The sequence below is a fragment of the Boeremia exigua genome (assembly GCF_020726555.1).
Source record: "Boeremia exigua strain MPI-SDFR-AT-0100 chromosome Unknown C7974scaffold_10, whole genome shotgun sequence".
Taxonomy (NCBI): domain Eukaryota; kingdom Fungi; phylum Ascomycota; class Dothideomycetes; order Pleosporales; family Didymellaceae; genus Boeremia; species Boeremia exigua.
This window is the reverse complement of record NW_025763527.1, coordinates 699,347-724,896: the sequence shown is the minus strand read 5'-3', so window position 1 is coordinate 724,896 and position 25,550 is coordinate 699,347. Positions and strand designations below refer to the sequence as shown.

Here is a 25,550-nt window from a genome sequence, read left to right as displayed (position 1 = left end):
AGTCAGTCGGAGGCCTTGGCAGCCACGAGGAGACGCGCTCGCGTACCGCGTCGTGAAGTGAGGACGGAAGGTGAGACCACGCGCCTGAGCTGTACAGATGTGCTAATATTAGGGATCTTGATTTCGTAACGCATGTGCAGCTATGCCTTTATCTAACCTCTTATGCAACGCCAATGCTAGCATCAGTCGCAGTGGCCAACTATGTGCATACAGTGCGTAAACCTTCCAATAAGCGCCGTCTTAAGACATCTCTACGTCCTCGTCAACGGTGGGAAGCGGTACAGCTCGGTATAGGAGGATCAGAGCCGAGTGGCTCTGACCTGTGTGCTTGTTAGCGAAGTACTACGAGTGGCAAGTTAAGTGCTTACCTCCGCCAGAGAGTGTCTGAATCCTCTCGGCATCAACCTCGGAGACCTTGTCGTCGTTGAACCACCACCACTTGCCATCTTCAGCCTTTCTCTTGCCCGTCACAGGGTCCTTTGCGCCTTGCTTCTTGACGAAGGAGGTGTAGTGGCCGCTGTCAGCACTGGCTCCTTGATGCGTAATCACACCACGCAGCTCGTAGAGACCTGTCTGATTGGAGCCATCGTCTGCAGCAAGCTCCGGACTGACTAGAGAAAGAACCTCCTTCTTCGCAGCCAAGATCGATGCTGCGCGCTCAGCCTCAATTTGGGCGTCTGTCTTGTACTCAATCTCCTCAACGGGCTCCGCGGGCTTGCTTGCTTCCTCCTTTTTGTCCGCAGCTTCCTTCTTCTTTTGCAAGGGCTCCTTCTGTGCGAGCGGGTCGGTGTCGTTCTCCTCGCCAGCCTTCAGGCGCTTCTGGCGCTTGCGCGCGCGCTCAACGTCAAGCTCCTCCTTGCGTACATCACGAATCTTGTCGCGTATAGGAACCAACTGCTTCCGCAGGGTCTCCGTGCAGAATTCTATCGCGTCCAGCTCGTCGGGGAATGTGACCTTTCGCATAATCTTCGCCTTCTTGTTTGTGTCACGACGCCAGTCGAATCGAACGAAGTGTACTGGCAGGTGAACAGGAAGCCTCGAGATCTTGGATGTCTTCGTGTAAACCGCGTTCCGGCCAAGAACCTCAGAATGCTTTTCGATTTGCTCCTTCAAGCCAGCAGCAAGTCCGTCTCGCAGATGATTTGTCTCAACGTTAATGTGACAGTTCAGCTTGAAGAAGGTGTCCTCGCCAGTGACTGATTCCTCACCCGCTTCTTTCGCTTGAGGCTCGTCACACTCCATCACCGACTCGAACTTGCCGGCCATGTACTTGTCAATCCAAGACACGTCCGCCTTCTTCTCTGTGTCGGACTCGTCCTTGATTTGCAGCTTCTGTCGCAGCTGTGCAACAATCTGTGACCAAGCTTCCTCCGCATCCTGCTGAGCGTAACCGTGTCCATCTTTAGCTTTCTGCGCGAATTGTGGGAAGGCGGTTCGTAGGGCGTTGAGGAACATGAGAGGGGGGAACCCTTGCTGGGTCTCGCCCATCTGCTTGAAAAGGTCGCGGAGAGAACCTGTAAGGTCTGCGGAAGCACCAAGGCCGCCGAGGCCAAACTGGCTGAGCGCATTTGCTGAACTGGACGAACCGGCGCCGCTACCTCACGTCAGCAAAAAGTAAACGTTAACACATTCAAGTCGACAAACCTGTTAGAGTACCGCAGAAGTTCCTCCTGCAGCTCAGGGACAGACCTCAGTACCTGCAGCGTGGAGTTCATGTAGCATGTGTTGCCCAAGTTCTGCAGACCGGCTGGTGTGGCGCCTTCAAGCTGAGCTGCCTCTGCTTCGTCCATGTCCTCCAGGAACTTGATCTTCTCCTTGGGCTTCTCAATGACGTTCGTGTTGTCGCCGGACGGCGTGCCCATCATCATAATCGTTTGCCCGGACTTAAGCCCCAGCTTCGACATGTCGGCGTCATCCTTCAGCTGGCCGCCTTTGACCAGGATCTTCTGTCGCTCGGGTTCGACGCCGGTGATGGAGAAGAGCTGGTACTTGAAGGTCTCACCGTTGGAGGTGGTGTCGACCTCGAGTTCGTGCTTCTTGCCCTGGTGCTTGACAATCACTGTAAACAGTTGCGTGAGCTGTGGCGCTTAAGTTGGGCGCGTGGCAGCAGCTTACCTGGAATAGCCGCCATTTTGAACCGCAGTGATACTGTGTATTTGGGGGTTTCGACGATACCCGGGGGCGGTGATGTTGTTTATAAAGCGGTCGCGGGGCTAAAGTATGGTAGACCGCCGAAGCATGAGGAAGGTATGCCAAGCACTGTCCAGCGCCACCCCTGCCACAGCTTCACCGAGCCCCGCCGTGTCCCCCGTGAGGCACCGCACCGCTCCGTGCTGGCATGTCATAGCCCCGACTGCAGCTCAACCCAACGCGCTCAGGGCTGAGAAGAAGCCCACCAAACAATGGTAAAGCCATCTTTCTTTCTAGCCGCCTAACTCTTAGATACTGTACTGACGGCCGCAGTCGCAATCCCTCCGCCCGTACCTGCAGTGCGTGCGCACCTCCCTCACAGCCGCCATCTCACTGTCCAACTTCGCCTCGCAAGCCTCCGAACGCCATAATGTGCCCGAGATCGAAGCTGCATCGTCTCCGGAAGTGATTTTGAACCCACTCACCGTATCGCGCAACGAGAACGAGCGAGTCTTCATCGAGCCCAGCATCAACAGCGTGCGAATCAGCATCAAGATCAAGCAGGCAGACGAGATTGAGCACATCTTGGTCCACAAGTTCACAAGGTTCTTGCAGCAAAGAGCGGAGAGCTTTGTCATCCTGCGGAGGAAACCGATTAAAGGATATGACATCTCATTTCTGATCACCAACTTCCACACCGAGGAGATGCTGAAGCACAAGCTGGTGGACTTCATCATTCAGTTTATGGAGGAGGTCGACAAGGAGATCTCTGAAATGAAGCTTTTCGTAAGACGCCTCGAAGATGTGGATGAAAGGTCGAAGCTAACATGTGTCCAGTTGAACGCAAGAGCTCGCTTCGTGGCCGAGTCTTTCCTTACACCCTTCGATTAAGCGTCCAATTAGCGAGTGATATATACAGAGGAGTTGGAATTTGGAGGACATGACCCACAACGAAGCTGCCGCCGGCCTCGAAGCCGTCTTCAGACCATTGAGCGGCAGACAGCAAGTCCATATCACAGACGGCCATCGTGCAAAAGCCAGCCAGAACCGAATAAATACCAATACCTACACACACTCGCCGTGCCACACTGCTTCGCATACTGTCATCGAAAATCCGCTCACGCATGAAGTCAATGAGTCAACACTCTCGCATGTGCAATCACAATGAAATCCAGGATGTATATGATGTTCCGATTGTTACGCTTCATGATATGGCGTCTCTGTGTGCATTCAAGTCTATTGATTTATGAGACGTTGCAAAGCCTTCATTGGGCTTTTTACAACTTGGCGAGAACCTCCTCGGCGCCAGAGACGGTGACCTGGCCAGGGTTGCTCTCGTTCTCGGCGTAGATGACCTTGCCGTTGTCGAAGACCATAGCCCAGCGGCCGCTGCAGATTGTCAATACCTTGTTAATTTGTTCAGGGTGCTCCACTTACTTCCTGTCGCCCATACCGGCAGCCCAGCCGTGGTTCTTGGAGAAGAAGCTCTTGGTGTCGCTGAAGAAGAGGATGTCGTCGCCCTTGACACCGTTGACCTTGCCCCAAGCGTTCATGACCCACGCGTCGTTGGATGCGATGACAGCAACAACGTCAACGCCCTTGCTCTTCAGCTCGCCCAGCTTCTGGATGTAGGGAGGAAGGTGGAAAGCCTGGCAGCCGGGCGTGAACGCGCCAGGGACCGAAACGAGGACGACCTTCTTGCCAGCCCATTCCTTTGAAGCATCGTACTCTTGGGGACGGCCGCAGGCGGTGGGGTCAGCGTCAGTGATGGGTGCCCATCTGGCAATTATTAGCCCGGGGCCCGAGTTGACGTAAAAGCTGCCATTGCAGCGTGCCTATGCTCGACGCGAGCACCTTGGATGGAGGAGTAGAGATACATACTCAAACTTGACGCCTTCAGGCAGAGAATCACCGACCTTGAGAGGAGGCATTGTAATTTAGGTGTAAAATTGAGGTATGAGATAGAGATTGCGAGGTATTGCGGTGAATTGAGAGAAGTCCCCAGTTGGAGGGGCAGCTGTTTAAGCTGTCGCTCAAGCCTCGGGTGGGGCAGGCCGAATGACGAGCTAGGTCCATGTGGATGGGTACCTGCGTGGCAGGCTTCTTGACAAATACTTTTGTCCTATCAACAGCGTCTCCGCAACGAGCTTCACGTTTTGTAAGCATTCATGTCTCGACGCGAGCGTTCGTGAGTTCGAGTCGGGCCAGTTCAGCTTGGTCTGGCACGGTCCGCCGTTCGCTGGACCCTCGTCCTAGCACTTCGGGTGTCGCGGAATTCATTTATGCAGCTGTAGGTGAAAGTTATTGTAAGCTTTGAGAGTGTTTGCGTGCAACCTTAGAGCGCGTGCATAACCAAGGTTGTACAGCATCGAGTCGGCATGTTCGGCATGTTCGGCATCTGATATCGTCGTTGTGACCGGTCCAACAGACTAAGTGCGAGGTGCACGTAAGACTCAGTAAGCATGTAGGCCCTCTGCTCTGTATAAATCCGTTGGCATCCTCTGTCGACTCCCACACAACATTTGCGCAGCTGAAATTGTCATAATGTCGCTTCCCCCTCCTTTCAATATAGAAACGGCTAATGCCAAAGTCAAGAAAGCCCAAGACCTGTGGAACAGCCAGTGAGCAGTGACACGTGCTTGCATCCCCTATGAAAGTCTGACTGGCGTGATTAGGGACCCAAAAACAATCGCCCAGGCTTATACTGCGGACAGCATCTGGCGTAACCGATCCAGTTTCATTACAGGCACCGCCGCTATCGAAGACCTCTTGACCAAAAAGTGGGCGAAGGAAAAGAGCTATCGTCTGCGAAAGGAACTATTCGCCTTCACGGATGACAAGATTGCCGTCCAGTTCTGGTGCAGTACACACTTATCCCCTCGGTTTGATTCTAGTCGTTGATTAAAGCAGGTACGAATATCAGGATGCGCACGACAGCATGAAGTGGAAGCGATGTTACGGCCTCGAGGACTGGACATTTGCGGAAGATGGCAAGATGCGAAAGCGCCAGATGAGCGGAAACGATATCGAGATTGACGAAGCTGGTGAGTTGTGTGTGAAGTGCTAATGATTACAAATTGTTCTTCACGAACGTATGCTGATATGCATGTAGATCGATGGTTCAAGGATGGTGTGGATGTCAATGATGTCGAGATCAGCGAAGCCCATTGGTGATTATTCATTGATGTCTCTGAACAGAAGGGGTATCATAACGCTCAAGTAACGGATGCTGTGGTTGTACGCTCAAGCCGTCGACGGGTCTACGCGGGTGGCGTATCGTGTATCAAAACTAAGATGAACTTGGGATCTGGCCATAAATTAGCAAAGCACAGTCTCTGTTCTTGTCAAACCTACCTGGAACAATGACCAGCTCGTTCTTCTTCGTGCGTAACCTAAGTAGTCGAACATCGTCTTCTTTGTCAAGTTCATCAACTAGACTTCCTGCAGCCCCTAAGAATTTCCACACTGCACTTGCCACGTCTTCAGCGCTGTGTATCCCGCTTTCTTTCCGGCCGTTCACGTAGTTGTCGGCTATGGTCTCGCCCGAGGCGGGCAGCGTGCTGTTCGGGTTCGCAGACGAGCTGTTCGATATCAGACCGGATGTGCGTACTATGGCGCCTGTATCGCGTGACAAAATGATTGTGCTTTGCACGCCAGGCTTTTGACTCAATCGTGTGAGTAGCGAGAGAGTCTCTTCAATCTGAACATGGTAAGTGACATGCCGAATTTAAGCAGGGAAATACGCACTGAGCGCTGAGCCATATTCTAAGGCCAAGTTGAAGAATGACAGCAGGACAGGCGGAATCGTGTTTGTTGTAGTTGGTTTCTATGACATCGTCGCGCACGCGCAAACACCGCGGGCGGGACCCCTGTTGAAGGCGGACATGCGCTAAACTTCTCCAAGATTAGTGCCATCCTGCAGATCTTCAATTTTCTGCTCGGCATCATAGTTAGTCTGCACAGCTACAAATGAAAGCGCCCAGATAACTTCGACCAGCAGTCTTCATGCTTCCGACGACTTCTCCATCATCAAGAACACATAGAACCAAACACATTGACTGCGGTTGAGGAGCAAGATGACGTCCAGCTCTAAGAGAAAGAAGGAGAAAAAGAAAGATTTCCAAGTACAACAACCAGTTGTGATTATGACAAAGAATGAGCTGACCACGCACAGAAAGTTAAACTGAGGGTCGGAAAGGCTGCGCCTAAAGCTGCGAATGGCACGAGCACAAGTTTCAAGGCAAAATGTAAGAAGATCATCAGGACACGCTGTAGACAGGAAAGCTCACAAGATCACAGCGATATCTCTGAAGCAGCAGGCGCTCTCTGCAAATGCTCCGACGATAGAGGCACAATGTGCCCATCATTTGGGCTTACTTGATCACAAGGCGGACAAGCAGCGACAGGAATCACTTGCCTTTCTTACTTCAGCTATCTCAAGCACAGCCCCTGGAAGTTCTCTTCCTCAGCCTGCGTCAGTCATTATTCCTGCAGTACAGAGACTCATCTTAGACTCATCGAACGCTGTCCGCCAGCAACTGCTCAAGCTCTTCAAAGTTCTACCCGAGAACGACGTGGCCACCCACGCTGATCAGCTCCTGCTTCACACGAGGGCAGGAATGACACACTTGTCTGCTGATATCCGAACTTTTGCTTTGGAAGTCCTTCAATGGCTGACCAGTATCGCGGGCGACGAAATTGTCAGTTGCGCTGGCGGGTGGGTGAAGATGCTGAAATGTTTCTTGAGCTTACTCGTCTGGAAATCCGAAGGGGAAGGTAAATGGTCCCAGGCAAAATCTTACGGCAAGAGCGACGCGAAGCTCCAGGTGAAGCAGATGGACGCTCTCACAGCATTTTTGAGAGCTGGTCTGTACCACGCCCAGGTCTCGTCGATTACGAACCAGAGCAATTTTCCGCTCTGGCAGACGGAGCACCACATGCTGTCTGAACGATCAAATGTCTATGCGCACCTGAACTTATTTAGCGCAACAAGAGATGAGGAGGCAGAGATGTTTGAAGACCGTGAGGATCGGCAGAGGGTGTTCAATGATAAGGCAGAGACTGCTGTCGTTGCAGGCCTTGAGCAAGCATTGAAAGCAGGCGGTGAAATGGGTCGTGCAGCAGCGCAGCTACGTAAAGTAGTCAGAGATGGCATGGCGGATTTTCATAGAGAAGAGATCATGGTCTAGTGAAGAAAACAATGTGCAAGTGCACGACTTTCGGCAGTTACCAAAATCTTGTTTTACAGCGATGTGCAACCTATATAAGCCAAAATCGTGTGAGCTAAGTGAATTAGGTTGACTTGCAGCATAGAGGTAGACATCCTGCTATTACTACTCTCTGATAGCAAGCTGCAGGTAGCTAGGCCTATAGTCTGCTTTCTAAGCTAATTAACTTGCTTTATTGCCTTACTTGTGTTGAAATACTGCCATGCGACTAGCGTGGGGCCCCACTCTTTCTGAAATGGTGCTACTCCATAAACTCCTGTTCCTCTTCCAAAATCATTTATTTGCTGATTTAGTACAACTTCAAACAATTCCAGCGCCCTGGCTCAGCGTTCATGACGCCCAGTACTGCTGGCTGGCTTCTTCTCCCGTCATACCAGGTATAGCTTGCTGGAGGAGTGATTGATTTGTAGCTTCACCAGCATGCCAGGCCTGACTATGGAGTCCAATCGGGGAAGCACTAGACTGCCACGCACCACAGTCAGATCGAAGGACGATAACAATGCTGTTGCGGCGACGGGCTCGGTCGTCAAAACAGAGGACAACGACGATGACGACACGTACAGGTCGCGACCCCAGCTGCCCGTGGCACACAAACTCATGCGCAGCCTGCGCGAGTTGATGAGTAGGTCATCGAAGTCATCAGTTTGGTTGCAAACTGACACGTGTACAGAGCTAATGGACACCGGCGGGATTGACGTTGACCCAGAATATCAACGAGAGGTTGTTTGGGCCGGTCAGTTGTCTTTAAGATCGAGCGTGGGATAGCTGTACTGACATCGGCATCTAGCCGATCGAATGACCGGGTTGGTAAACTCTCTGATGGGTTAGTACCTTGCCGGATCAAGCATCGAAGACTGACAAAGTCTTCAGAAAACTTCTACATCCCACCCATTATATTGAATAAGAAACCGCGGCAGGCCCAGGACCCATCTGCCCCCAAGGAGACTCTCGTATGTGTCGATGGCAAGCAACGCTTGTCCTCCGTCCTGGCATTCATCAAAGGCATGATCCCATGCCACGATCACCGCGGAGAGAAGTGGTAGGTTTGAGTGAGGACCGTATGTTTCAATGCTGATCCTGCCAGGTGGTTCTGTGAGCCTGTTGGCAGCAAGCGAAAGCGCGTTCTCTCAGAGCAGCAGCGGAGACAGTTCTTCCAGAAAGAGTTTGTGGTATTCGAATACAATAATCTGTCCCCTGAACAAGAAGAGGATCTGTTTGCCAGAGTCCAAATGGGAGTGCAGCTGAACCTGGCTGAAAAGATGCGTGCTTCGACTGGGCCCTGGCAAGAACTGGCCAGACTCTTCGTCGAGGATTTCCCTCCCGTTTATTCCTTGATGAAAGACAGGGCGAGATCGAAGGACTTCCAGCTGACGTTGTCATGCTTCAGCCAGATTGTTGAATGCATGTACCCAACAGCGGCGAACGGATTTCCCGCACTGAAGACGAATTACACGCATCTGCCCAAACTTTTGAGCAACAAAAGTGCTGTCGACGATGGGCTCAAATCACACCTTGCCAGCGTTTGGAACACGCTAAAGGACCTAATCGAAACAGACCCCGACACCTTCACTAATGGCAACAAGTATCTACGGGGAGTGCAGACCTTTGCACCCGTTGAGATGGTTGCAGTAACTGTACTGATCTCGATACACTCTGAGACAAGGAACAACAGACTGCTACTTGGCGATATCCAAGCGATGCGGACCGCTGTACGTGAGAGCTTTGTCGACCTCCGCCTCAACGCAAACTTATGGAAATGGTTCTGGGAATACATTGACTCGCTTGAAGAAATTCGAGGAGCCATTGACGGTACTACTGTTGATCGAATTACAACACAGCGAACGAAGAAACAGAGTACAGCAATCGGCTCAACTGCTGCGGCAATTACTGCTGCTGCTACTGTACCAAAAAAAGGCAGATTTACAGCACGTACGAAACGGCCAGCTGCAACCACGGGAGAAGAACCACCGACTGTACCACCGATTATGGTGAAACAAGAGCAATCAACGGTGGTTATGCCTGGCCCCCGCCCACCAAAGCGACAGCGTATCGGCAACAGTCCCTTCGTTGCAGCAGTTCCATCATCCGAAGACATTCCATACCGAGACTCATCATTATCTCCTTCATCTTTGTACGCATCCACGCAAATTGCTGCGCCTCTCGCGTTGAGGTCTCAACATACGGATGATCCAGTGCCATCTCCGTCACAGACCACTGTTCTGGAATCGCTGAACCAATTCGCATCGATGCATACCACGCAGCATCAAACACAACCACAGACTCCATCCGAGGCCCGTCAGCGGCGTGTTTCCGCCCTGCATGGGTTTCAATCTGCGCATCGCCCCACAGTCCGTCCTGTGTCGAATGGCTCGCCCACGTTCCAAGGAATTATAAAAGAAGAGTCTCGGGCGCCAGTAGCGCCTATGGTATCTACTTCCAAACCTTCATCGGTAAACCGCTATGCTGCACAACAACAGGATCAACAACAGGATGTTCTAGCGCCCGCGCAACCGGAGTCACAATTGCCCCCTCGATCACGTTCGACCATACCCCCGATACTTGCTCAGAGGGATACCGATGAAGTAATCGACCTGACTAGTGATACAGAACAAGAGCGACAAGATTTGCTGTCGGCATTCAAGACCAGACAAGGGTCTGGCCTTGAAAAAAAGGCTCCAAAGTCTGCGTCAGGATCTGTGGCAAAAAAATCACGCATACACTAACCGGGCCAGTTTAGTATCGAAGGGGCCACAATTAAAGGAGAATAACACCATGCGAAGCTCACGGTTACCTGATGAGAAAGGTACTGGTAGCCGACACGTGGAAAGTCTTACTGGGTATTTACTATTCAGAACACTCTTAATAGGTATCTTCAGTGCTGGAAGATCAAACAGCGGTGGACGCAAATACTATCAACTACTGAAGCAGGATCTATAGCGCTTGCTGGCGAGATATCAATCATATTCGTACCTGACTAGACAAGAACGCTAGCCTTTTTTGTCAAGCGTGAGATGCATGTTCGCTTACCAGTGAGACATCCCTGTAACAGCAAAAATAATCCCTCCAGGAATCACAAGGCGCAAAGAAACAGAACAACGAATGAAAATGGCAGAACAAGCTACTGAACAGGAGATTCTTCTTGCGAAGCGCATCATCTCGGCAGCGGAGCGCCACGATGTCCCCGCTTTGAAAGTTGCGCTCAAAGAAGGCTCGGCCAACGTCCAGGACCCCACCGCCTCAGTTGCAACTTCACCACTCCACGCTGCCATTGCATCCTGCGGCAAGGCTGAGGAGGGGAAAGAGGCGGATGAGACCGCCGTTCAGACTGTCAACATTTTGCTTGAGAACGGAGCCATCTGGAACGATCTGAACAAGGAAGACGAGACACCAGGATGCATTGCACTTCGCCTTGGACAGCAAAAGATCTACGACTTGATGGTTGAAGCTGGTGTCCGCGCTGAGCTACTCTTCGCCAAGATGCAAGCTTTGGGTCTCGGGACATCCGCAATTGAAGTCGACGTCGAGGAGGATGAGACTTCTGAGGAACAGCCCGCAGCCAAGAAGCAGAAGATCTCAGAGGACGAGGCGCAAGCTGCTACAGAAGCTGTTGAGCATGAGGTCCTTGATGATGTTTCTTTGGACAACAAGGCATATATCAGGTCTCAACTCCGCTACAAGCCTGGAATCCTGCTCGATGAAAGCGACAACGCAGTCATGATGGACTGGGAGACCGAGATCATGCAGCGACACGCCGAGACTCTGATCCCCAAGAAGGGTCTGCGAACTATGAACGTCGGACATGGCATGGGTATCGTCGACACAGCCATCCTGACACACGACCCTTCAGAGCACCACATCATCGAGGCTCACCCGCAAGTGCACCAGCGCCTGAGAGAGACTGGATGGTACGATAAGCCCAACGTCCACATCCACGAGGGCCGCTGGCAAGACGTTCTTCCCAAGCTCGTTGAGCAGGGTGTGATTCTTGACGCTATCTACTACGACACATTCGCCGAAGACTACGCCGCCCTCAGGGAGTTCTTCGCTGAGTACGTCATCCAGCTGCTTGCGAAGGACGGCAAATTTGGATGGTACAACGGCCTGGGCGCCGACCGACAAATCTGCTACGACGTCTACACCAAGGTGTCAGAAATTGACCTTTACGAAGCTGGCTTCGACACTACGTGGGAGGACATCAAGGTGCCCGCAGGTCTGCATGGAAGCAAGGAGTGGGAGGGCACAAGAAGGCCATACTGGACCATCGACGTATACCGTCTGCCAGTGAACACCTTCTTGAAGTAGAAGATACATCATGCTAGGGACTATTCGCTCAAAACATGAACAGTTGTAACATGTATGCAATTGGTACACGAACAAGTGAGCCACGTTCATTAATTTTGCTATCAACAATGTTTACGCTTCATGCAGCAGCTTTCCGGAGAGGCCAGCTTTGACGCTGTCCTCAAGACTCTCCTGTTTAAGACCTAGCTTCTCGTTCCACAGCCCGGACGGCTTCAGGTCACCAAGTTTGTGGTCACCGAATATCACTGCCTGAAGAAGCGGGCCGATTCCGGAGAAGTCACCCTTCTGCAACAGCTCGTTGCCCTTTGCAACAAGATCCTTTGAGCTGACCTTGTTGGTCGTCCACCTCTCCCCTGTGATCTTCTCTGCGGCCGCCAGGATCTCGTTCTGTGATACCTGGAAACCACTAACATAGATGTACTGATTCTTTGTAGCTTCCGCGTTTTCCAGGACCTTAACGACAGCCTCGCCGACGAACTTGAGGTTGGTGGCGGAGAATGTGACATCACCGCCGTCAACGATAGTAGCTGTCTTGCTCTGAGCATCAAAGCCAAGGAAGCTGGCTTTGAGGCCCCAGTCGAAAAAGGCCCCGGTGATCACGCTGCTCCAGCTGATGACGTTCTCTTTGCTCTTGAGGTAGTCTACGGTGCCAATCTTGCCCGCAAATACAGGTACAGCGGCCAGTACCTTGGGATCGGGTGTGTTGCTACCGTACTCAGAGGGAAGGAAGCGTTTCACGCCTGCTGCAATTGCAGCGTCGATGAGTTTATTTTGGGCTCCCAGAGCGTTACCACCAACGAGAGAGACAACCGCATCTTGCCCTTGGAGAGCTTGCTTAAGGCTGTCAACTGAGTCGTAGTCGGCACGCAGGACTTTGACGCCAGATGGGAATGTAGAGTCGGAGCCCTCCCGAGAAAGGACGCTGGTGGTGAAGGAGGACTCGAGAAAGGCCTTCAGAATAGACGGCCCAAGGTTGCCTCCAGCGCCAACGATGACGACGTTCTTGATAGACATTGTTGGACGATGAGAGGTTATGATCAGGTGGCTTTTAATGAGTTGAGAGACTGGTACAGATACTCTTCGTGATGATGGTGACTGTCCTTATATCTCCGGTGAAGCTCTTGAGCACGACATATCTAATCCTAACTCTACATTCCGCACTGTTATCTCAGCAACGTATGATGCTGACTTGGCTCAGAATCGCGCCGATGCTGCGAATCCGGGGAAGATGGCCAATGACATATCTTGTTCACGCACAGGTAAGGCCGAGACCCTCGCAGAACCAGGATCCATGAGCCCGTCGGACGCATTGCGTAGCGCAAACAACTTATCGCGCCATCATTGAACTGTTTGAGGTGCAGTGGGGCCCTGTTCTGGTGTCGTGTCGGTGAAATTCGTAAATGGGCGGAGGTGCGCCGCACTTCTCAGCCTTGCTTCGCCCCGCTATCGCTAATCCAAAGTGCAATTCCTGATTAATGGACAACCCTCAACTACCGGACCGGCACTGGTGCCAGTGCTTTGTGCAATGTCCAAGTTCCGCGATGCTGCTGAAGAGAGAACTGCCGACAAATGCCAATGTCCATCGCTGACAAAGTACCTGTAGGTAACGCCCATGTCCCGTTTCCATTTGACAATCCTCTAAAGGAAGATGATGAGTTGCTCTTGACTCGCATTGTCTACCACAGGGTTTTTCTAGAAAGCAGAACTCGCCGATTGCTGGGCTAATCGCTTGTAGCCATGTGTAGGTGACTAAACTGACAGGAGGTCGAGCGGTACCTAACAGGGTGCAAAACTGCTACGTACGACGAGTTGAGACATCACGCCATGAACGCCAAGGTTGAGAATAGCCTGCATGAACTAGCACACAAATAAATAGTTATCGCATCTCCTGCTGGCCGTCTGTGCCCTTGACCTCCTCGCCCTTAATCCATACGCTCTTCATTGCCTGGCCTAGAATCTCCATGCCCTCCTCGATCTCCGCCTCAGTGATTGTCAGAGGAGGCACAAACCGCAGTGTGTTGGTGCCGCAAGTGATAATGAGTAATCCCCTCTCGCGAGCAGCTGTGACAATCTCAGTGGGATCAGCATCGAGCTGCATACCCAGGATCAGACCCTTGCCGCGAATCTCTTTGATCTGATCTGGGTACTGCTGACGCAAAGTCTCGAAGTGTTTGCGGAATGCCTGCTCCTTGGCCGGAACGGCGTCCAGGATCTCAGGTGATGAGAGGCGAGAAAGGATGTAAGAGGCTACACGACTACCGAGCGGGTTGCCACCGAATGTTGTTCCGTGGTCGCCAGTCTTGATGTGGTCGCAGACGAAGTCATTGACAATGGTGGCACCGATAGGGAAACCGTTGCCCAGGGCCTTGGCCGTAGTAACGATGTCTGGGTGGGCCTCTTTCGGGAACAGGGCGTGTGCCCAAAAGGTACCTGTACGGCCGAGACCGCACTGGATCTCGTCGTGGATCAAGACTGCGCCAACCTCTGTACAACGCTTGCGAAGGGCAAGCAGGAACTCAGGTGTTGCGACATTGACACCACCCTCTCCCTGAATCGGCTCGATGATGACACCACATGTCGACTCGGTGACCAGGCTGTTGATACCCTCGATATCGTTGAATGTTCCGTACTTGAATCCGGGAACCATGGGAGAGAAGGGTGTCTGGTATTTAGGGTTCGGTGTGGCGCTCAAGCTTCCCATAGTCCTGCCGTGGAAGGAGTTGTGGAATGAGACGAACTCGTACTTGCTACCGTCTGGTTGCAGCGACTTTCCAGTCTTGCGTGCAAACTTGATAGCCGCCTCGTTGGCTTCAGAACCGCTGTTGCAGATGAAGGTCTTGGTGGCGCTGGCAAAGCCGCCGGTCGCGTGCGTGAGCTGAATCAGCTGTTTCGAGAGGAGGCCAGTATGGGGGTTATGGTAGAGGTTGGAGGTGTGCATGAGCTGCTTGGACTGGGAAACTATTAGTAGCTGTCAATGTCCTGGCGTTGTCTATTCGCACCTGTTGAGCAATGACCTCAGCCACTCCAGCATCGCAATGCCCCAAAGCGTTGACCGCGATACCGGCTGTGAAGTCTAGGTACTTCCTGTTCTCGACGTCCCACATGTAGCATCCCTCACCCTTCTCGAACATCGGCGGCGGGCGTACATAGGTTGGGACCATGTACGGTAGTTGCTGGTCAACTAGGCCTGCGGTTTTCGAGCCAGCTGGAGGATCTGGGGTTGCCAATGTCGAATCGCGCTGGCTGGAATTAGTGCTTGACCCTGCAAACACAGAGTCTTGGTTCTCATACCGCGATTGAGTCCTTGACATCCTGAGGGAGGCTTGAGCCTTGCACTGCTGCCGCTGCCGACGAAGCAAACCGAGTTGACACACATGTTATGCGCGGTGTACGTAGCGAAGCGCAAATACGCCTAGAAGCAATACGAAATGCCATTGTATACGCTGGGTATCTCACAAACGAAAAGAACGCAAGAAGAAAATATCAATGAGGCATTTGCAGTCATCGGCGTGGCATGCAGCATGAGTCTGAATTTCCTAAGGCTTATCGATATCGGAGAAAGAGCTTGGGCCGAAGCCGGAGAGCGGCTCGTCGCACAGCAGTAATTCGCGAGAGTGCAATGCAAGAGCCCCGAAAGATAAGTGCAAACGCAGACAACGCTGCCCAAAAGTCACACGGAGACCTAGGTTGTAGATCGTTGTAATCGCAACTCCATGTCATGATGGTGACGTTCGTCGTTGGGCACAGATGCTCGGAGGGTCGCTCAAAGTTGTACAGTATAATAATCATTCAAACCTCATTCATTCCATCAAAACACCCAACCAGCTTCCTTGGTGTAGTCGGTTATCACGTCGGTCTCATATCTCTCATCACAGCTGAGAATGATTGTTCATAGAACAAGTAATCCGAAGGCCGCCAGTTCGAATCTGGCAGGGAGCATTTTTTGCACCTGCACTCATCCCACAACCTTTCCATGAAAGTAGTGAGCGATAGTGCGGATGCTTCTTTGTTTTTAGCTTTGAACACGCACTTAATGCAGGAACGGTGTGTGTGCTACCCTCTTGGGTTTATATCCGACAATGGGTTATCAAGCTCTTGTATGTCTACATGTGCACTGCTATATAGTTCTCATGCTTTCAAATCAATCGTAGTGTGAGTCTATCAATGCTTCTTTGCTTCCTTCACCCTCTGTTTCTCTGCAATGAGTCTGTCCAAGCGCCAGAACGCCGTTACGCCTTCTACAAAACTGCTCCCTACCCACATCCACCACACTGCATCAGCTGAATTCAATCCATGTCTCTTGACCTTGTTCGCCATGAGGTATGCCTCGGTAACGTGAATGGCCAACACGAGAGGCAGAACAATCCATCTGACCTGCAGCACGAACCTTGCGAAAGCGGGCACCGTGTACAGAAGATGATCGTACAGCAGACTGCCAGGCTTGAAATTCATCCCTCTTGGCAGCAAAAGGAAGAGTAAGGCACATTGAGTGAAGTTGAATAAGTGGCCCAGCTTGACGTACGCTGGAACGTATCGAGTGATCGTGATGTCACTCCGGCCTAAGATCTGCAGAGTTTCTCCATCCATTTGAACGAGACGTTCTCTTGCTTCGCGGAGAGACTTCATAGGCGGATCGAACGCGACAGTACTTGCTTGGCCACCGCAACTGAACTTCATCTGATTCAGATCGATGTCCGTCATCTGGGCAGACCGGCTTTGCCTAGGACTTTTGGAGGCGTAGGCTTCGACGTAGCGACGGATCTGGTGGTACAGTCAGCCCTTGTGATATCGAAACACGTGTTACGGCATACAGAATCATGATGATCTGCGTTCATGTGCCTGATGATTCGCTGCTTAGCTGCCGCCTCCTGTGCCTCTGGAGTCGCCATGTTCGGAAGACACGAGTTTCCGGTACCGACACAGTCCAGGTGTGATGTCTGTCGATGTTCTGATCACTTCCAGCAAGGCGAGTTGTTGGCGTCACGAGTGGGTGCAGTCGAGTGACACCCGGGCGGAAGAACCCCGCGATCCACGTGCGACTCTCGAGGGCTCGCATGTGCACGCACCCAACTATTCTCTTAAAACAGCCTTTTTAACGTCCTCTTCAGAAACTGCGCATACTATGTCTTGAACGTTCATTGTCATCGCAGACATTGCAAGTAGCTATCAGCATTTTCGAGAGGCAGTTGGCACGACTATGTGTGTACCACGTTTTCTCAGTGATCTATCACATACCAAACATCCTGGTCAATTGCGTATTGTGTGCCTCACTATCCAAGTTTCGCCTCAACGCTGTCCTAAAGAAATATCCTCAAACGTGCGTGCAGAAGCGGCGCCGGATTGAGACAGGCTGAGCTCGTTCTGAGCTCACCGCGCGACGTGGGCACCAATAGGAGAAGACGGACAAGCCTGGACAAGAGAGGCGGAAAACGGGAAGATAGTTGGCACCGTTTGGGTTCTGGAAGCGTGTTCCGATCGATGTTCGCCGGGATACTGACAAGTTTCAGTGCATGCGTGGTGGGGAACACCTGTCGGTCCCACTCTTGCGTCAGGCTGCATGATGTGGGTGGCTCGTGTACTTGCAGGGATGTCAAGCAACCTTGAGGAGCTCCAAACCTGTTCCCAAACTGCTGGCGATTTCTTAACAAATCTGCTCCGTCGACCTGCATTCTGCCACTTCCAGAAACCCGGACTTACTTAACAACACCCAGCTTTTTGCGCCCCTGTTTCAACACCTCATCCGAGTCAATCTAAGACCAAATCCCACAACACCATGGCGGACACTGTCGAAGAGAAGAAGCAGTCTGTCGAAGGACAGGGCCAAGCTGACGTCAATGCCTCTGCTGGAGGATCAGGCAAGGCCGAATCATCGAGTAAGAAAGAAAAGAAGACCCCGAAGAAGCTGGGCGGCAAGAAGGCCCAGCAGCAGCCCACTCCCGAACCCACCCCCGCGCCCGAGAGCGAAGCTGAAGGCGAAGCTGAAGGCGACGCCGACGGCGATGCTGAGGGCGACGCCGATGCCGAAAACGCTGGTGACGCAGAGGCTGAGCAAGAGGACGCAGGCAAAAAACAAACCAATGGCAGTGCCGATGCCGACGAATCAGAACCCGAAGCTCAGCCTCAGAAGTCAAAATCGCAATCGAGGCGTCGCCAGTCTCGAGGCCGAGGCCGACGAGGCGGAGACTCTGAGGATACTGATGCGCGATCCGATGTCTCCCAGTCCGGAGGCCGCCGCAACCGCCAACGCCAGAAGAAGGGTGGAAAGGGTGGCCCGCTCGACGACATCACCGAGAATGTTCCTGGAGGCGAACTCGTTGGTGGTGCTGGTGACATGGTCCAGGACACGGCAGGCAAGGCTGTCGGCCAGGTCGGCAACACCGCTGGAAAGGCCCTCGGCGGTCTGACTGGAGGAGGCGGCGAGGAAGAGGGCGGCGACAGCAAGGGCGAGCAGCTGCGTCTGCGCCTGGAGCTCAACCTCGACATTGAGATCCAACTGAAGGCTAAAATTCACGGTGATCTCACTTTGGGTCTGCTGTAAGTTGGGACTGACTGCCCTTGAACTACATGTGCTAACTCCCCACAGTAACTAAGCTACGACGCAACGACCCTTATATGACTTTTATTGACCTATCTTTACGACGCTCAGAGCATTGAGTCCAGGAGCTTTCTTGGATGGCGTTTGGCTTGGAGATTTTACGTAGTGTAATTCTATGGATTGTACCTTCAAACACTACTTTGCTCGTGACATACCAATCTACCTGCTTCCGAGCCTCCAATACATGGATTCTCGAAGTGCAAAATCAACCAACGTACGACGGTCACGGCAGCGTTTCTCTTCGCAGGAACAGTATCCTTGTTCCGCCCTGCCAACTTTCTACGCAGGGCGTCGTCAGCCGTCTAGCGGGCAGCGATGATCCCTGCCATCACGAGCTTTCTCCACCTTCGCGCCCGCCACACAACGGTAGAAACGGCCATGCTAGGCCGAATTTCGCTGTGACGTCAGGACCATGGGATCCTGCTTCGGCTACAGTGACCAGGGCGCCAAATCGGGGCGACGTGCGGACTGCACATCCCGGCTCCACCTAGGTATGCATTAATCTTGATTTCGAGTGACGGCTGTTCTCGCCTCCAGCTTAGCTCAGAACTCCCCTCATCCGTACATTCAGTCCCCTCCGCTGTGCACGAAAACACCTTTGCCTTCTCTCAACCCTCCCAGTGCAAGTATAGGTGCCTTAACTGCTCCCCGGGTATCAGCTACCGTCCCAGAACCAAAGGAAAGATCATTAACCACAGCCACCGCCATGGCAGACAACAACAAGAATGACGACTACGAGTCGAAGCCGCACGAGCGCACGACCATGCAACAGGAAAAGGCTGTGAACAAGATGAAGCAAGATAAGCGCGAAGCAGGCCTACAAACCGCACGTTCAAGATCATCGTCTCGCCGCAACCGCCGTCAGCGTATCGAGAAGGCTCAAAGGGACGGAAAGTACATGATGACTACCTCCGTCGAAGCCCTGGAAGAGGCCGACGCGAACGGCGACCTCCAGAAGATGGGCATGTTCGAGCGCATTGGCCCAGATAGCACATCCATGGATGGTCCCGTAACACACGCCCGAGCAATGCGAGGCGAGATCCCAATGCGCGGCACCGACCCTAATCAGCCCCACACAATGGTGCCTGAGAAGAAGAAAGGCTCGTTGGAGGACCAAGATGGCCTGAAGCTCACCCTGGAGGCGAATTTGGAGATTGAGATCGAGCTGAAGGCATCGATCCGTGGCGACTTGACACTTTCATTATAGTAAGTCTTCCTTTGTTACGCTTTGCATTTGGTCTATTATCTTGGTCCTTACTGTACGCAGCGGCGACATGCTGCCTAAGTTGTCACTCCCGTCACTGCCTAAATTGCCTAAATTGCCCAAACTCCCTAGTGTAGGCGATGTTACGAGCATCGTTCCCAAACCCAAGCTATCCAACGTCACGCAAAATCTTTCAAAGGTGGTCTAGCCGTTTCCTAATTCGGTTCTTAACAGTGAATAATAGTGCATGATTGGACGTACCGATGGTAGCAATGCCGAACCAGTACCACGAAGCTCATGACCCCCACCCCTCGGTACCGATTCTTGGGCCACGAAGCCGGAAAACCATTTTACCGTCCGGCACGGACTGATGCACTGTTCTGGGCGTTTGGAGTTTTATGCCTTTTGGCATGTGGGAATTCTTGTTTGGATAGTTAAGAGAAGAAATGATAATGTTATGCGACATGAGAAAGTTTCCCCTGTCGATTAGCAAATGTTTCGATGAAGTCGGTTTTTCATTACCTTGTATACGCTTACAAGTAAGCCAGAGCAAGGGTATAGCCAGACGAATACCACGTCCTACGGCCGACTACCCACAGCTTTCCGAGGCATCATCATCTTAGGCACTCTCTGGTCGCATAGCGTACATCTCACTAGCCTGAAGGCTTCAAGGAAAAGGCACAGTGATTATGGGTTATTGAACATGACCCTGAAGGCCCCTAGTACCACGTTCTCTTCTAACGTTATTTGCCAATTTTTCGTCGTTTACCTCAAGCCCTTTCCTTCCTATACCAACCTAACGTTGCTTCCGCCTCTCATACCTCCCTACATTTCGTCCGCTACCCGCATTCGCTCCATTCGGAAACCTGAACGAGCCAGTTTCTCAGCTAGACCTTACGAACAAACTTCACCGAATTCCAAATGGTCCCTGCTCGCCCAAATACCACTGTACTTCCTCGACCTTCTCCTGCCCTACTGGGACAGGGGCTAACTCCCACACGGCTCGGCACTGCAGTGGACCATAGCAAATACGATCCGGCCGATCCAGGCTATGGAGACTCGTTCGTGAACGAGCCGTCGGAAGAGGATGAGAGAACACGTGCGCGGGCTGTGAACTTTGGAAATGTTCCCGCGGTGGGAAGTAGTGAGGGTTCGGAAGTTGGGAATGAAGACTCGAGGAAGACTGTACATGGCACTGGGCGGACGAATAGGTTGAGAAGTACTATTAAGAGAACGTTGATTCATTGTAGAAGGAATGTGGAAGAGGGATCGAAAAAATTGAAAGCAGTGAAGCGTTCTACGTTCTGCAGGACGTATCGGAGAGTAAAGCGGAGTGTAAAAAGTAAGTTGCAGAAGCAAGAGCTTTTTTGAATCTTCGGTAGATTGCTTCCATTCTTGAACGATGCTGATAAATGAACAGACACGAGGCTCTACAAGAATCTGCTTGTGAAAACGGTGAGTTCCACAAGCATTCGCGAGCCAGCCTTGGGATATAGGCCGTGGCACGTTTCGACTGTCTCAATTGCAGGGGGTGAGATCTTGCAGCCGCACTCATACAGACCTTGGACAAACGTGCAGTATTCAAGAAGAGGCTCGAGAGTATCGCTTGGACATCTCTCAGTTGCAGAGCCGGAGACTCCTTCCAGTCAACCGGTTAGATCCCGCTCATCAGATGCGGTTCGCGTGGGCGACAAAGTCGTTGATCAGGCTGCTGTTATTGACGATTTGGCAGCAGTCATTAGCACCAGGAGGGCCAGCGAGAGTTCTTACGAGATTGAGACAGTCTCTGATCAGTTCCGTCGTCATACAGAAACCTACACTGCTAAATTGGAGGATCGGACTTGGATGAAATCAACGTCCATTTCCGCACAGATCACTGCCTTTCGTTTTTCCAGCCTCGTTCCCATGCATATCGTTTCAAAATTTGCACCCACCCACCGCGTCTGTATAGAGACAAGCAACGACATCATGGTTCGAACAGACATGGTGCAGCTCAGTCACATCTGGAGCCAACTAGTCAAGCCCGCGCCAATTTTGAGGACTTTGGAGCTTAACAATCCACTACGGATCCTGGAAGAAGCCAAAGCCGAGATGATCTGCAGTCTTGTTGAAGAATGCGTTCATCGCTGCGCACACTGGGCAATCGCAGTGGCGACGAGCGCAAATACTCGAGCAGGAGCCATGAGCGACGAGTGGTGGCACAATTTCGAAGCTCAGCTCGATGCCATTGGAAACCCGGATGAAGGGTTGATAGCACGGCAGTTGATCGTTGTCGGACGGAAGTACGTCAATGTCACTGCTTTGGAGTCTGTTATCACGGCGTTGGAAGCCTTTGACACAGGCAAGATCTTTGCAGGGTTGGCCCGTCATGATTCAAAGACCGGGTTCGAAGAGGCGACAATCATAAACTCTGCTCCGGTATCAGAGCAAAAAGCCAAGAGGCCAGTAACTGCAGGGCCAGGTCCCCAGCCTGCTGCCCAATTGCGAAGATGGTCAACTGTTCCTGCCGTACGAAAGGAGACCAACGAAGATCTTGTGCTCCCTTCCCGCAGTCTTCGTCTTGGCAAAGACATTGCGATTCCGTCAGAAGGAAACGAGGAAGATGCTCATGCTCGCGCAAAAGATACTTCTCTATCTTCGGACATTCTACGCGAGTTAAGTGCAGTGTTAGATGCCGCAGTAAATCGCACAACAGTGCTATCTCCAGAACCTATGGGAAGGGAGGATCCGCATGTGCCGCTTCCTTTGACGATCAGGAAAAGTCCTTCCCTGCTACCGAAGCCCAAAGTCTTCACGATTAGACGTACCCCTCCAACGCAAGCCCAGTGGCCAGAGAATGCAGGAAGGAAGGAAACTGGATGGAGCGCAGCAATTGATCTTCCGGGCTGCGAGCCAAAAGACGTCAAATACCCTGGCCCACCGGAATTGTCCAACAAAGCGAAGGGGAAGCTCCTGGTTACTCGAACAGGTTGGCCTCGAACATCGATCACAGCCCCAAGATCAACTTCGAAGATCACAGAGCCACAAGTAACTCCACACAGAACTGTGTCAATCGTATCAGCTCCCAAGGCATCATTATCGAAGGCAGCTCCTAGTAGTGCTGTCGTTAATTCAACTTCGACGGAGCCGCGAATGCTTCCCCAGACTCAGGTGACGAAGCAGGCCGCTTCGGCATTCGGACCTTCACGCCATACTGTCACTCGAGCAGAACGCTCCATGGTAGCCGGGAGATCTTCAGGCCAAATTGTGAGTGCTAATCTGAAGACGTCACAGATGCGATTGCGCTCCAAGGCTATGTACCCCTCCAGTGTTCCTAAGAAGAGTGAGAGTTTGGAGACGACGGCATCACAATCTCTTTCAGCCGCTACTGCGCCACATGCAGAGGCGGGATCAAGGTCCTCCAGCCGGCCTCTGAATGGTTGTGATGGGCAGATGGAACCACCGAGAATACTTCCAACGCCTGCTGTACATGTCACCAGTGTGAGATCTCCGAGCTTGCAGATCTCAAACTTGCCTTTGCCTCGTAGGAAGATTACGTCCAAAGCATTACCGGCATAAGTCGCACTGTGATGCGTATTCTTCTGCGCAACAACTACTAGGAGCGCTCAATTCTATTCAGCGTGAATGCGAGCTAGTGCCGGCTGTTGACCGCTCTACCTCAACTCACCTTCACCCGGTCTTGGCGGCAGCTGCCACTTATTTAGGTACCCAGGCACTGCTGCCTCCGCCCTTCCCTCTTGTCAAAAACCATCAGCCACCAACACCACAACACCAACAAGCGATGCCTCCCATTCGTCCAGGAACCCACCTTAGGGCTGAGCAGGCTGCAAAGCGTCCTCCAGCACGTGAACGCGAGCTTGAGATAGAGCTTAGAACTTTGAGACGTGAGCTAGAGGATGTCAAAACAGCGTACCAGCGGTATCGCGAGGATGCAGAGGAACTACAGTACCAAGACAGCCTTATGGAGATGTAAGCATTGCTCTGCTGTTGTCTAAGCCTATGCTATACTAATTATGCTATAGCGATGAAGATAATGCTGGGACCTTAAAGATCGAACGTCAGGAACTGGATCCAGCATCTGTTGATGTTGCTACCAACACGTAAGTGTCTTACTATTGTAGACTTAAGAGCTAGAGCTAATAGACAGTAGTACCAGGGAACTAAACGACAAGGGATGCAGTCTCAACTCCGCAGATCTTGAAGCATATCAGCGAGTTCGCAACATCTTGCTGTCTGGAACACTTGCTGCAACTGGGGTGGTCCCAGAGCATACTTTTATCAAGGACTACCCAGGGCATGACTGGGAAGACGAGGAACGGCCCCCACCTGGTTCCACTAGTGCTCGGCCAGGCCAAGGTGCTTGGATGTGTAAGAATCCACACGCATATGGGAACTGGTATGTTGGGAGCAAGAGAAAGTCGTGTCCGGCCTGTGGGCTTAGTCAGAGTTCTTCAGTTCTTAAGACAATGTCTTGGGACTTACAGAATAACGGCAGGGGCACTGGTTTCGTGCTCTTCCGAAGGAACACTGGGTGGACCCCAGACTTTGAGGGGGCAATTTCCCGAAAAGGAACTAAAGTTGCTCGAGGAGGTAAGGGACCATACAGACATTTCCACGTTGCGCGCCTGTGGGCAGCAATGCGGCACCAGTTCCCTATGCTTTCTGATAAGGAACTCCAAGACTACTGCAGTCGCCCAGTATATCTTAAGGACCTTACTGAGACTGAGAGACTGATGAACATCATTCGTCAGTCACGAGGAACAGGCCAGGAGGCTGAGGCCTCTGCAGCTGTGGAGCCGAAGGGCAGGAACATACATGATGCCATTGTAATTGACGATAGCGATGGCGACGAGTTCTGAGCAATCAGAGTTCATTGGGAACGTCTCCTATACTGTTTAGTGGTTTGATTAGGAACTGATCTCAATTCATGTTATTGCATCAATGCTCTTTGCTTGCATTTTATCCTGAATATGTGTCACCTACCATTCGATGACCTTCTCGTCTCTCCAAAACTCCCCAGTCTTAGCCCCACTATCCTGAATCGCCAACAGCACCGGCGTCTGCGCGCCCTCGTCCGGCGTCTTCGTCCCATTCCCCTTACTCATATCCGTATTCACATATCCAGGACAGCACGCCACGACCAGCCTCTCGCCCTCCTGCCTCGCCAGCGCCTTGGTACCCGCAATACAGCCCGCCTTGCTGACCGCATACGCGGCGCTCGGGAACCCAGCGTCCTTCTCGCGCCCCTGCTCCACGGCCGCCGCGAAGTCGCGCATGATGGCCGTGACGTCGGCTTCGGTCTTGGCCTCGAGGAAGCGCGTGCGCACGGCATCGGAGTACTTGGATAGCGCGCCGGCGGAGGAGGCGAGGTTCACGAGGCGGCCTGTGGGCTTAAGAAGGGGAAGGAAGGTGCGCGATGCGAGGAGGGTGTTGTAGTAGTTTGTGTGGAGGGTCTCCTTGACGATATTCGCATCTGCGTGCGGTTGTTAGCACGTAGGGGCTGGGGATGGGAGATGTAGTACCGAAGCCGTTCAGCGCGATGCCGGCATTGTTAATGACAAAGTCGAGGCCCTCAGCGTGCGACTCCTTCAGGTGCTGGGCGAGATCCTTGATGCTGAACTCGTCTGTGATGTCGAGATGATGATATCTGATCTCGGCAAGGCCGCCGTCGGCTTTCAGCGCTTTGGCTTGCTTTAGCTGCGAATCCTCCTGGAGCTGCTTAAGCGCGGCTTCTCCTCTGCTCTTGTCACGGGCTGTGAGGTAGATGAGGAGAGGCCCATTGTTGAGAGGTGACTTTGGATATTGAAGGGCTAGTTGGCGGACGATTGCAAGGCCGATGCCCTGGTGGTATCAGATGGGTTCGAAGACGCGACGTGCAGACATACCTTGTTTGCGCCGGTAACAACTCCAACTCTGCTGTACGACATATTGGGCTTTTGTCAGGTTACGGATGAATGGTAATCGGAAGAAGCGGCCATTGCTGCACTTGAGAGTGTTCCCCACTCTTGTTGATTGTTCATTAATCATCATCGAGGCTGTCGGTTGTCGCGAGACGCTCATGACGTCACGCGCATGTTTTAGAACTTCTCTA

General features: G+C 52.3%; 15 protein-coding genes and 1 non-coding gene across 16 annotated transcripts; 10 read left to right on the top strand and 6 right to left on the bottom strand.

Annotated features, from left to right (window-relative positions):
- Positions 1-240: 240 nt before the first annotated feature.
- On the bottom strand, positions 241-2,131 carry C7974DRAFT_436077 (ubiquitin carboxyl-terminal hydrolase 14; the record flags this gene model as incomplete). Its single annotated transcript, XM_046145106.1, has 4 exons — positions 241-320; positions 369-1,594; positions 1,645-2,059; positions 2,116-2,131. 4 exons carry the CDS (start codon positions 2,129-2,131, stop codon positions 241-243), a joined length of 1,737 nt encoding a protein of 578 aa, XP_045993972.1.
- A 271-nt stretch (positions 2,132-2,402) lies between these two features.
- C7974DRAFT_378858 (uncharacterized protein) lies at positions 2,403-3,021 on the top strand (the record flags this gene model as incomplete). The annotated part of the gene is made up of 3 exons (XM_046140427.1): positions 2,403-2,405; positions 2,464-2,916; positions 2,968-3,021. 3 exons carry the CDS (start codon positions 2,403-2,405, stop codon positions 3,019-3,021), a joined length of 510 nt encoding a protein of 169 aa, XP_045993971.1.
- A 331-nt stretch (positions 3,022-3,352) lies between these two features.
- C7974DRAFT_34839 (AhpC/TSA family protein-like protein) lies at positions 3,353-4,494 on the bottom strand. The gene is made up of 3 exons (XM_046139409.1): positions 4,012-4,494; positions 3,568-3,909; positions 3,353-3,519 (listed from the first exon to the last, which is right to left on the bottom strand). The coding sequence occupies exons 1-3, from the start codon at positions 4,059-4,061 to the stop codon at positions 3,408-3,410; spliced, it is 504 nt and encodes a 167-aa protein (XP_045993970.1). The 5' UTR covers positions 4,062-4,494; the 3' UTR covers positions 3,353-3,407.
- A 151-nt stretch (positions 4,495-4,645) lies between these two features.
- Positions 4,646-5,481, top strand: C7974DRAFT_400636 (uncharacterized protein). The gene is made up of 4 exons (XM_046142527.1): positions 4,646-4,751; positions 4,806-4,988; positions 5,041-5,174; positions 5,243-5,481. The coding sequence occupies exons 1-4, from the start codon at positions 4,675-4,677 to the stop codon at positions 5,302-5,304; spliced, it is 456 nt and encodes a 151-aa protein (XP_045993969.1). The 5' UTR covers positions 4,646-4,674; the 3' UTR covers positions 5,305-5,481.
- On the bottom strand, positions 5,083-5,963 carry C7974DRAFT_34957 (uncharacterized protein). Its single transcript, XM_046139440.1, has 3 exons — positions 5,878-5,963; positions 5,485-5,830; positions 5,083-5,437 (listed from the first exon to the last, which is right to left on the bottom strand). Exons 1-3 carry the CDS (start codon positions 5,890-5,892, stop codon positions 5,391-5,393), a joined length of 408 nt encoding a protein of 135 aa, XP_045993968.1. The 5' UTR covers positions 5,893-5,963; the 3' UTR covers positions 5,083-5,390.
- Positions 5,964-6,090: 127 nt separating this feature from the next.
- Positions 6,091-7,498, top strand: C7974DRAFT_400629 (rRNA processing protein Ipi1). Its single transcript, XM_046142526.1, has 3 exons — positions 6,091-6,254; positions 6,305-6,377; positions 6,430-7,498. The coding sequence occupies exons 1-3, from the start codon at positions 6,207-6,209 to the stop codon at positions 7,317-7,319; spliced, it is 1,011 nt and encodes a 336-aa protein (XP_045993967.1). The 5' UTR covers positions 6,091-6,206; the 3' UTR covers positions 7,320-7,498.
- Positions 7,499-7,597: 99 nt separating this feature from the next.
- Positions 7,598-10,338, top strand: C7974DRAFT_400627 (uncharacterized protein). Its single transcript, XM_046142525.1, has 5 exons — positions 7,598-7,980; positions 8,029-8,091; positions 8,146-8,181; positions 8,229-8,397; positions 8,443-10,338. Exons 1-5 carry the CDS (start codon positions 7,779-7,781, stop codon positions 10,079-10,081), a joined length of 2,109 nt encoding a protein of 702 aa, XP_045993966.1. The 5' UTR covers positions 7,598-7,778; the 3' UTR covers positions 10,082-10,338.
- An 81-nt stretch (positions 10,339-10,419) lies between these two features.
- C7974DRAFT_341499 (arginine N-methyltransferase 2) lies at positions 10,420-11,735 on the top strand. The gene has a single exon (XM_046139277.1). The coding sequence runs from the start codon at positions 10,458-10,460 to the stop codon at positions 11,658-11,660; it is 1,203 nt and encodes a 400-aa protein (XP_045993965.1). The 5' UTR covers positions 10,420-10,457; the 3' UTR covers positions 11,661-11,735.
- C7974DRAFT_34725 (isoflavone reductase family protein) lies at positions 11,717-13,067 on the bottom strand. Its single transcript, XM_046139393.1, has one exon. The coding sequence runs from the start codon at positions 12,672-12,674 to the stop codon at positions 11,772-11,774; it is 903 nt and encodes a 300-aa protein (XP_045993964.1). The 5' UTR covers positions 12,675-13,067; the 3' UTR covers positions 11,717-11,771.
- A 469-nt stretch (positions 13,068-13,536) lies between these two features.
- C7974DRAFT_416033 (pyridoxal phosphate-dependent transferase) lies at positions 13,537-16,549 on the bottom strand (the record flags this gene model as incomplete). The annotated part of the gene is made up of 4 exons (XM_046143949.1): positions 13,537-14,610; positions 14,660-14,899; positions 15,918-16,421; positions 16,472-16,549. The coding sequence occupies 4 exons, from the start codon at positions 16,547-16,549 to the stop codon at positions 13,537-13,539; spliced, it is 1,896 nt and encodes a 631-aa protein (XP_045993963.1).
- Positions 15,485-15,599, top strand: C7974DRAFT_t97. The gene has a single exon. It is a non-coding gene; the product is annotated as a tRNA-Met (tRNA).
- A 563-nt stretch (positions 16,550-17,112) lies between the features above and the next one.
- On the top strand, positions 17,113-18,503 carry C7974DRAFT_34679 (uncharacterized protein). Its single transcript, XM_046139387.1, has 2 exons — positions 17,113-18,198; positions 18,244-18,503. Exon 1 carries the CDS (start codon positions 17,434-17,436, stop codon positions 18,196-18,198), a length of 765 nt encoding a protein of 254 aa, XP_045993962.1. The 5' UTR covers positions 17,113-17,433; the 3' UTR covers positions 18,244-18,503.
- Positions 18,504-18,721: 218 nt separating this feature from the next.
- On the top strand, positions 18,722-19,803 carry C7974DRAFT_34626 (uncharacterized protein). Its single transcript, XM_046139378.1, has 2 exons — positions 18,722-19,461; positions 19,694-19,803. The coding sequence occupies exons 1-2, from the start codon at positions 18,962-18,964 to the stop codon at positions 19,698-19,700; spliced, it is 507 nt and encodes a 168-aa protein (XP_045993961.1). The 5' UTR covers positions 18,722-18,961; the 3' UTR covers positions 19,701-19,803.
- A 415-nt stretch (positions 19,804-20,218) lies between these two features.
- Positions 20,219-23,129, top strand: C7974DRAFT_34542 (uncharacterized protein). The gene is made up of 2 exons (XM_046139351.1): positions 20,219-20,801; positions 20,880-23,129. The coding sequence occupies exons 1-2, from the start codon at positions 20,381-20,383 to the stop codon at positions 23,015-23,017; spliced, it is 2,559 nt and encodes an 852-aa protein (XP_045993960.1). The 5' UTR covers positions 20,219-20,380; the 3' UTR covers positions 23,018-23,129.
- Positions 23,130-24,365, top strand: C7974DRAFT_34543 (uncharacterized protein). Its single transcript, XM_046139352.1, has 3 exons — positions 23,130-23,428; positions 23,482-23,559; positions 23,610-24,365. Exons 1-3 carry the CDS (start codon positions 23,241-23,243, stop codon positions 24,316-24,318), a joined length of 975 nt encoding a protein of 324 aa, XP_045993959.1. The 5' UTR covers positions 23,130-23,240; the 3' UTR covers positions 24,319-24,365.
- On the bottom strand, positions 24,345-25,460 carry C7974DRAFT_400609 (carbonyl reductase). The gene is made up of 3 exons (XM_046142524.1): positions 25,345-25,460; positions 24,982-25,300; positions 24,345-24,932 (listed from the first exon to the last, which is right to left on the bottom strand). Exons 1-3 carry the CDS (start codon positions 25,384-25,386, stop codon positions 24,439-24,441), a joined length of 855 nt encoding a protein of 284 aa, XP_045993958.1. The 5' UTR covers positions 25,387-25,460; the 3' UTR covers positions 24,345-24,438.
- Positions 25,461-25,550: the final 90 nt, after the last annotated feature.

Bases quoted from the DNA above. Each gene is read 5' to 3' on its own strand.
- C7974DRAFT_34839 (XM_046139409.1), bottom strand. From the start codon at position 4,061: ATGCCTCCTCTCAAGGTCGGTGATTCTCTGCCTGAAGGCGTCAAGTTT. The intron at 3,910-4,011 runs GTATGTATCTCT...AATAATTGCCAG, and splicing joins CCTGAAGGCGTCAAGTTTGA to ATGGGCACCCATCACTGACG. The intron at 3,520-3,567 runs GTAAGTGGAGCA...GACAATCTGCAG, and splicing joins GCCGGTATGGGCGACAGGAA to CGGCCGCTGGGCTATGGTCT.
- C7974DRAFT_400636 (XM_046142527.1), top strand. From the start codon at position 4,675: ATGTCGCTTCCCCCTCCTTTCAATATAGAAACGGCTAATGCCAAAGTC. The intron at 4,989-5,040 runs GTGCAGTACACA...TGATTAAAGCAG, and splicing joins AAGATTGCCGTCCAGTTCTG to GTACGAATATCAGGATGCGC. The intron at 5,175-5,242 runs GTGAGTTGTGTG...ATATGCATGTAG, and splicing joins TATCGAGATTGACGAAGCTG to ATCGATGGTTCAAGGATGGT.
- C7974DRAFT_34957 (XM_046139440.1), bottom strand. The intron at 5,438-5,484 runs GTAGGTTTGACA...ATTTATGGCCAG, and splicing joins CGAGCTGGTCATTGTTCCAG to ATCCCAAGTTCATCTTAGTT.
- C7974DRAFT_400629 (XM_046142526.1), top strand. From the start codon at position 6,207: ATGACGTCCAGCTCTAAGAGAAAGAAGGAGAAAAAGAAAGATTTCCAA. The intron at 6,255-6,304 runs GTACAACAACCA...GACCACGCACAG, and splicing joins AGAAAAAGAAAGATTTCCAA to AAAGTTAAACTGAGGGTCGG. The intron at 6,378-6,429 runs GTAAGAAGATCA...ACAAGATCACAG, and splicing joins CACAAGTTTCAAGGCAAAAT to CGATATCTCTGAAGCAGCAG.
- C7974DRAFT_400627 (XM_046142525.1), top strand. From the start codon at position 7,779: ATGCCAGGCCTGACTATGGAGTCCAATCGGGGAAGCACTAGACTGCCA. The intron at 7,981-8,028 runs GTAGGTCATCGA...ACACGTGTACAG, and splicing joins CAGCCTGCGCGAGTTGATGA to AGCTAATGGACACCGGCGGG. The intron at 8,092-8,145 runs GTCAGTTGTCTT...ATCGGCATCTAG, and splicing joins ACGAGAGGTTGTTTGGGCCG to CCGATCGAATGACCGGGTTG.
- C7974DRAFT_341499 (XM_046139277.1), top strand. From the start codon at position 10,458: ATGAAAATGGCAGAACAAGCTACTGAACAGGAGATTCTTCTTGCGAAG.
- C7974DRAFT_34725 (XM_046139393.1), bottom strand. From the start codon at position 12,674: ATGTCTATCAAGAACGTCGTCATCGTTGGCGCTGGAGGCAACCTTGGG.
- C7974DRAFT_34679 (XM_046139387.1), top strand. From the start codon at position 17,434: ATGGCGGACACTGTCGAAGAGAAGAAGCAGTCTGTCGAAGGACAGGGC.
- C7974DRAFT_34626 (XM_046139378.1), top strand. From the start codon at position 18,962: ATGGCAGACAACAACAAGAATGACGACTACGAGTCGAAGCCGCACGAG.
- C7974DRAFT_34542 (XM_046139351.1), top strand. From the start codon at position 20,381: ATGGTCCCTGCTCGCCCAAATACCACTGTACTTCCTCGACCTTCTCCT. The intron at 20,802-20,879 runs GTAAGTTGCAGA...ATAAATGAACAG, and splicing joins AGTAAAGCGGAGTGTAAAAA to ACACGAGGCTCTACAAGAAT.
- C7974DRAFT_34543 (XM_046139352.1), top strand. From the start codon at position 23,241: ATGCCTCCCATTCGTCCAGGAACCCACCTTAGGGCTGAGCAGGCTGCA. The intron at 23,429-23,481 runs GTAAGCATTGCT...ATTATGCTATAG, and splicing joins CAAGACAGCCTTATGGAGAT to CGATGAAGATAATGCTGGGA. The intron at 23,560-23,609 runs GTAAGTGTCTTA...AATAGACAGTAG, and splicing joins GTTGATGTTGCTACCAACAC to TACCAGGGAACTAAACGACA.
- C7974DRAFT_400609 (XM_046142524.1), bottom strand. From the start codon at position 25,386: ATGTCGTACAGCAGAGTTGGAGTTGTTACCGGCGCAAACAAG. The intron at 25,301-25,344 runs GTATGTCTGCAC...TGATACCACCAG, and splicing joins TTGTTACCGGCGCAAACAAG to GGCATCGGCCTTGCAATCGT. The intron at 24,933-24,981 runs GTACTACATCTC...AACCGCACGCAG, and splicing joins CATCGCGCTGAACGGCTTCG to ATGCGAATATCGTCAAGGAG.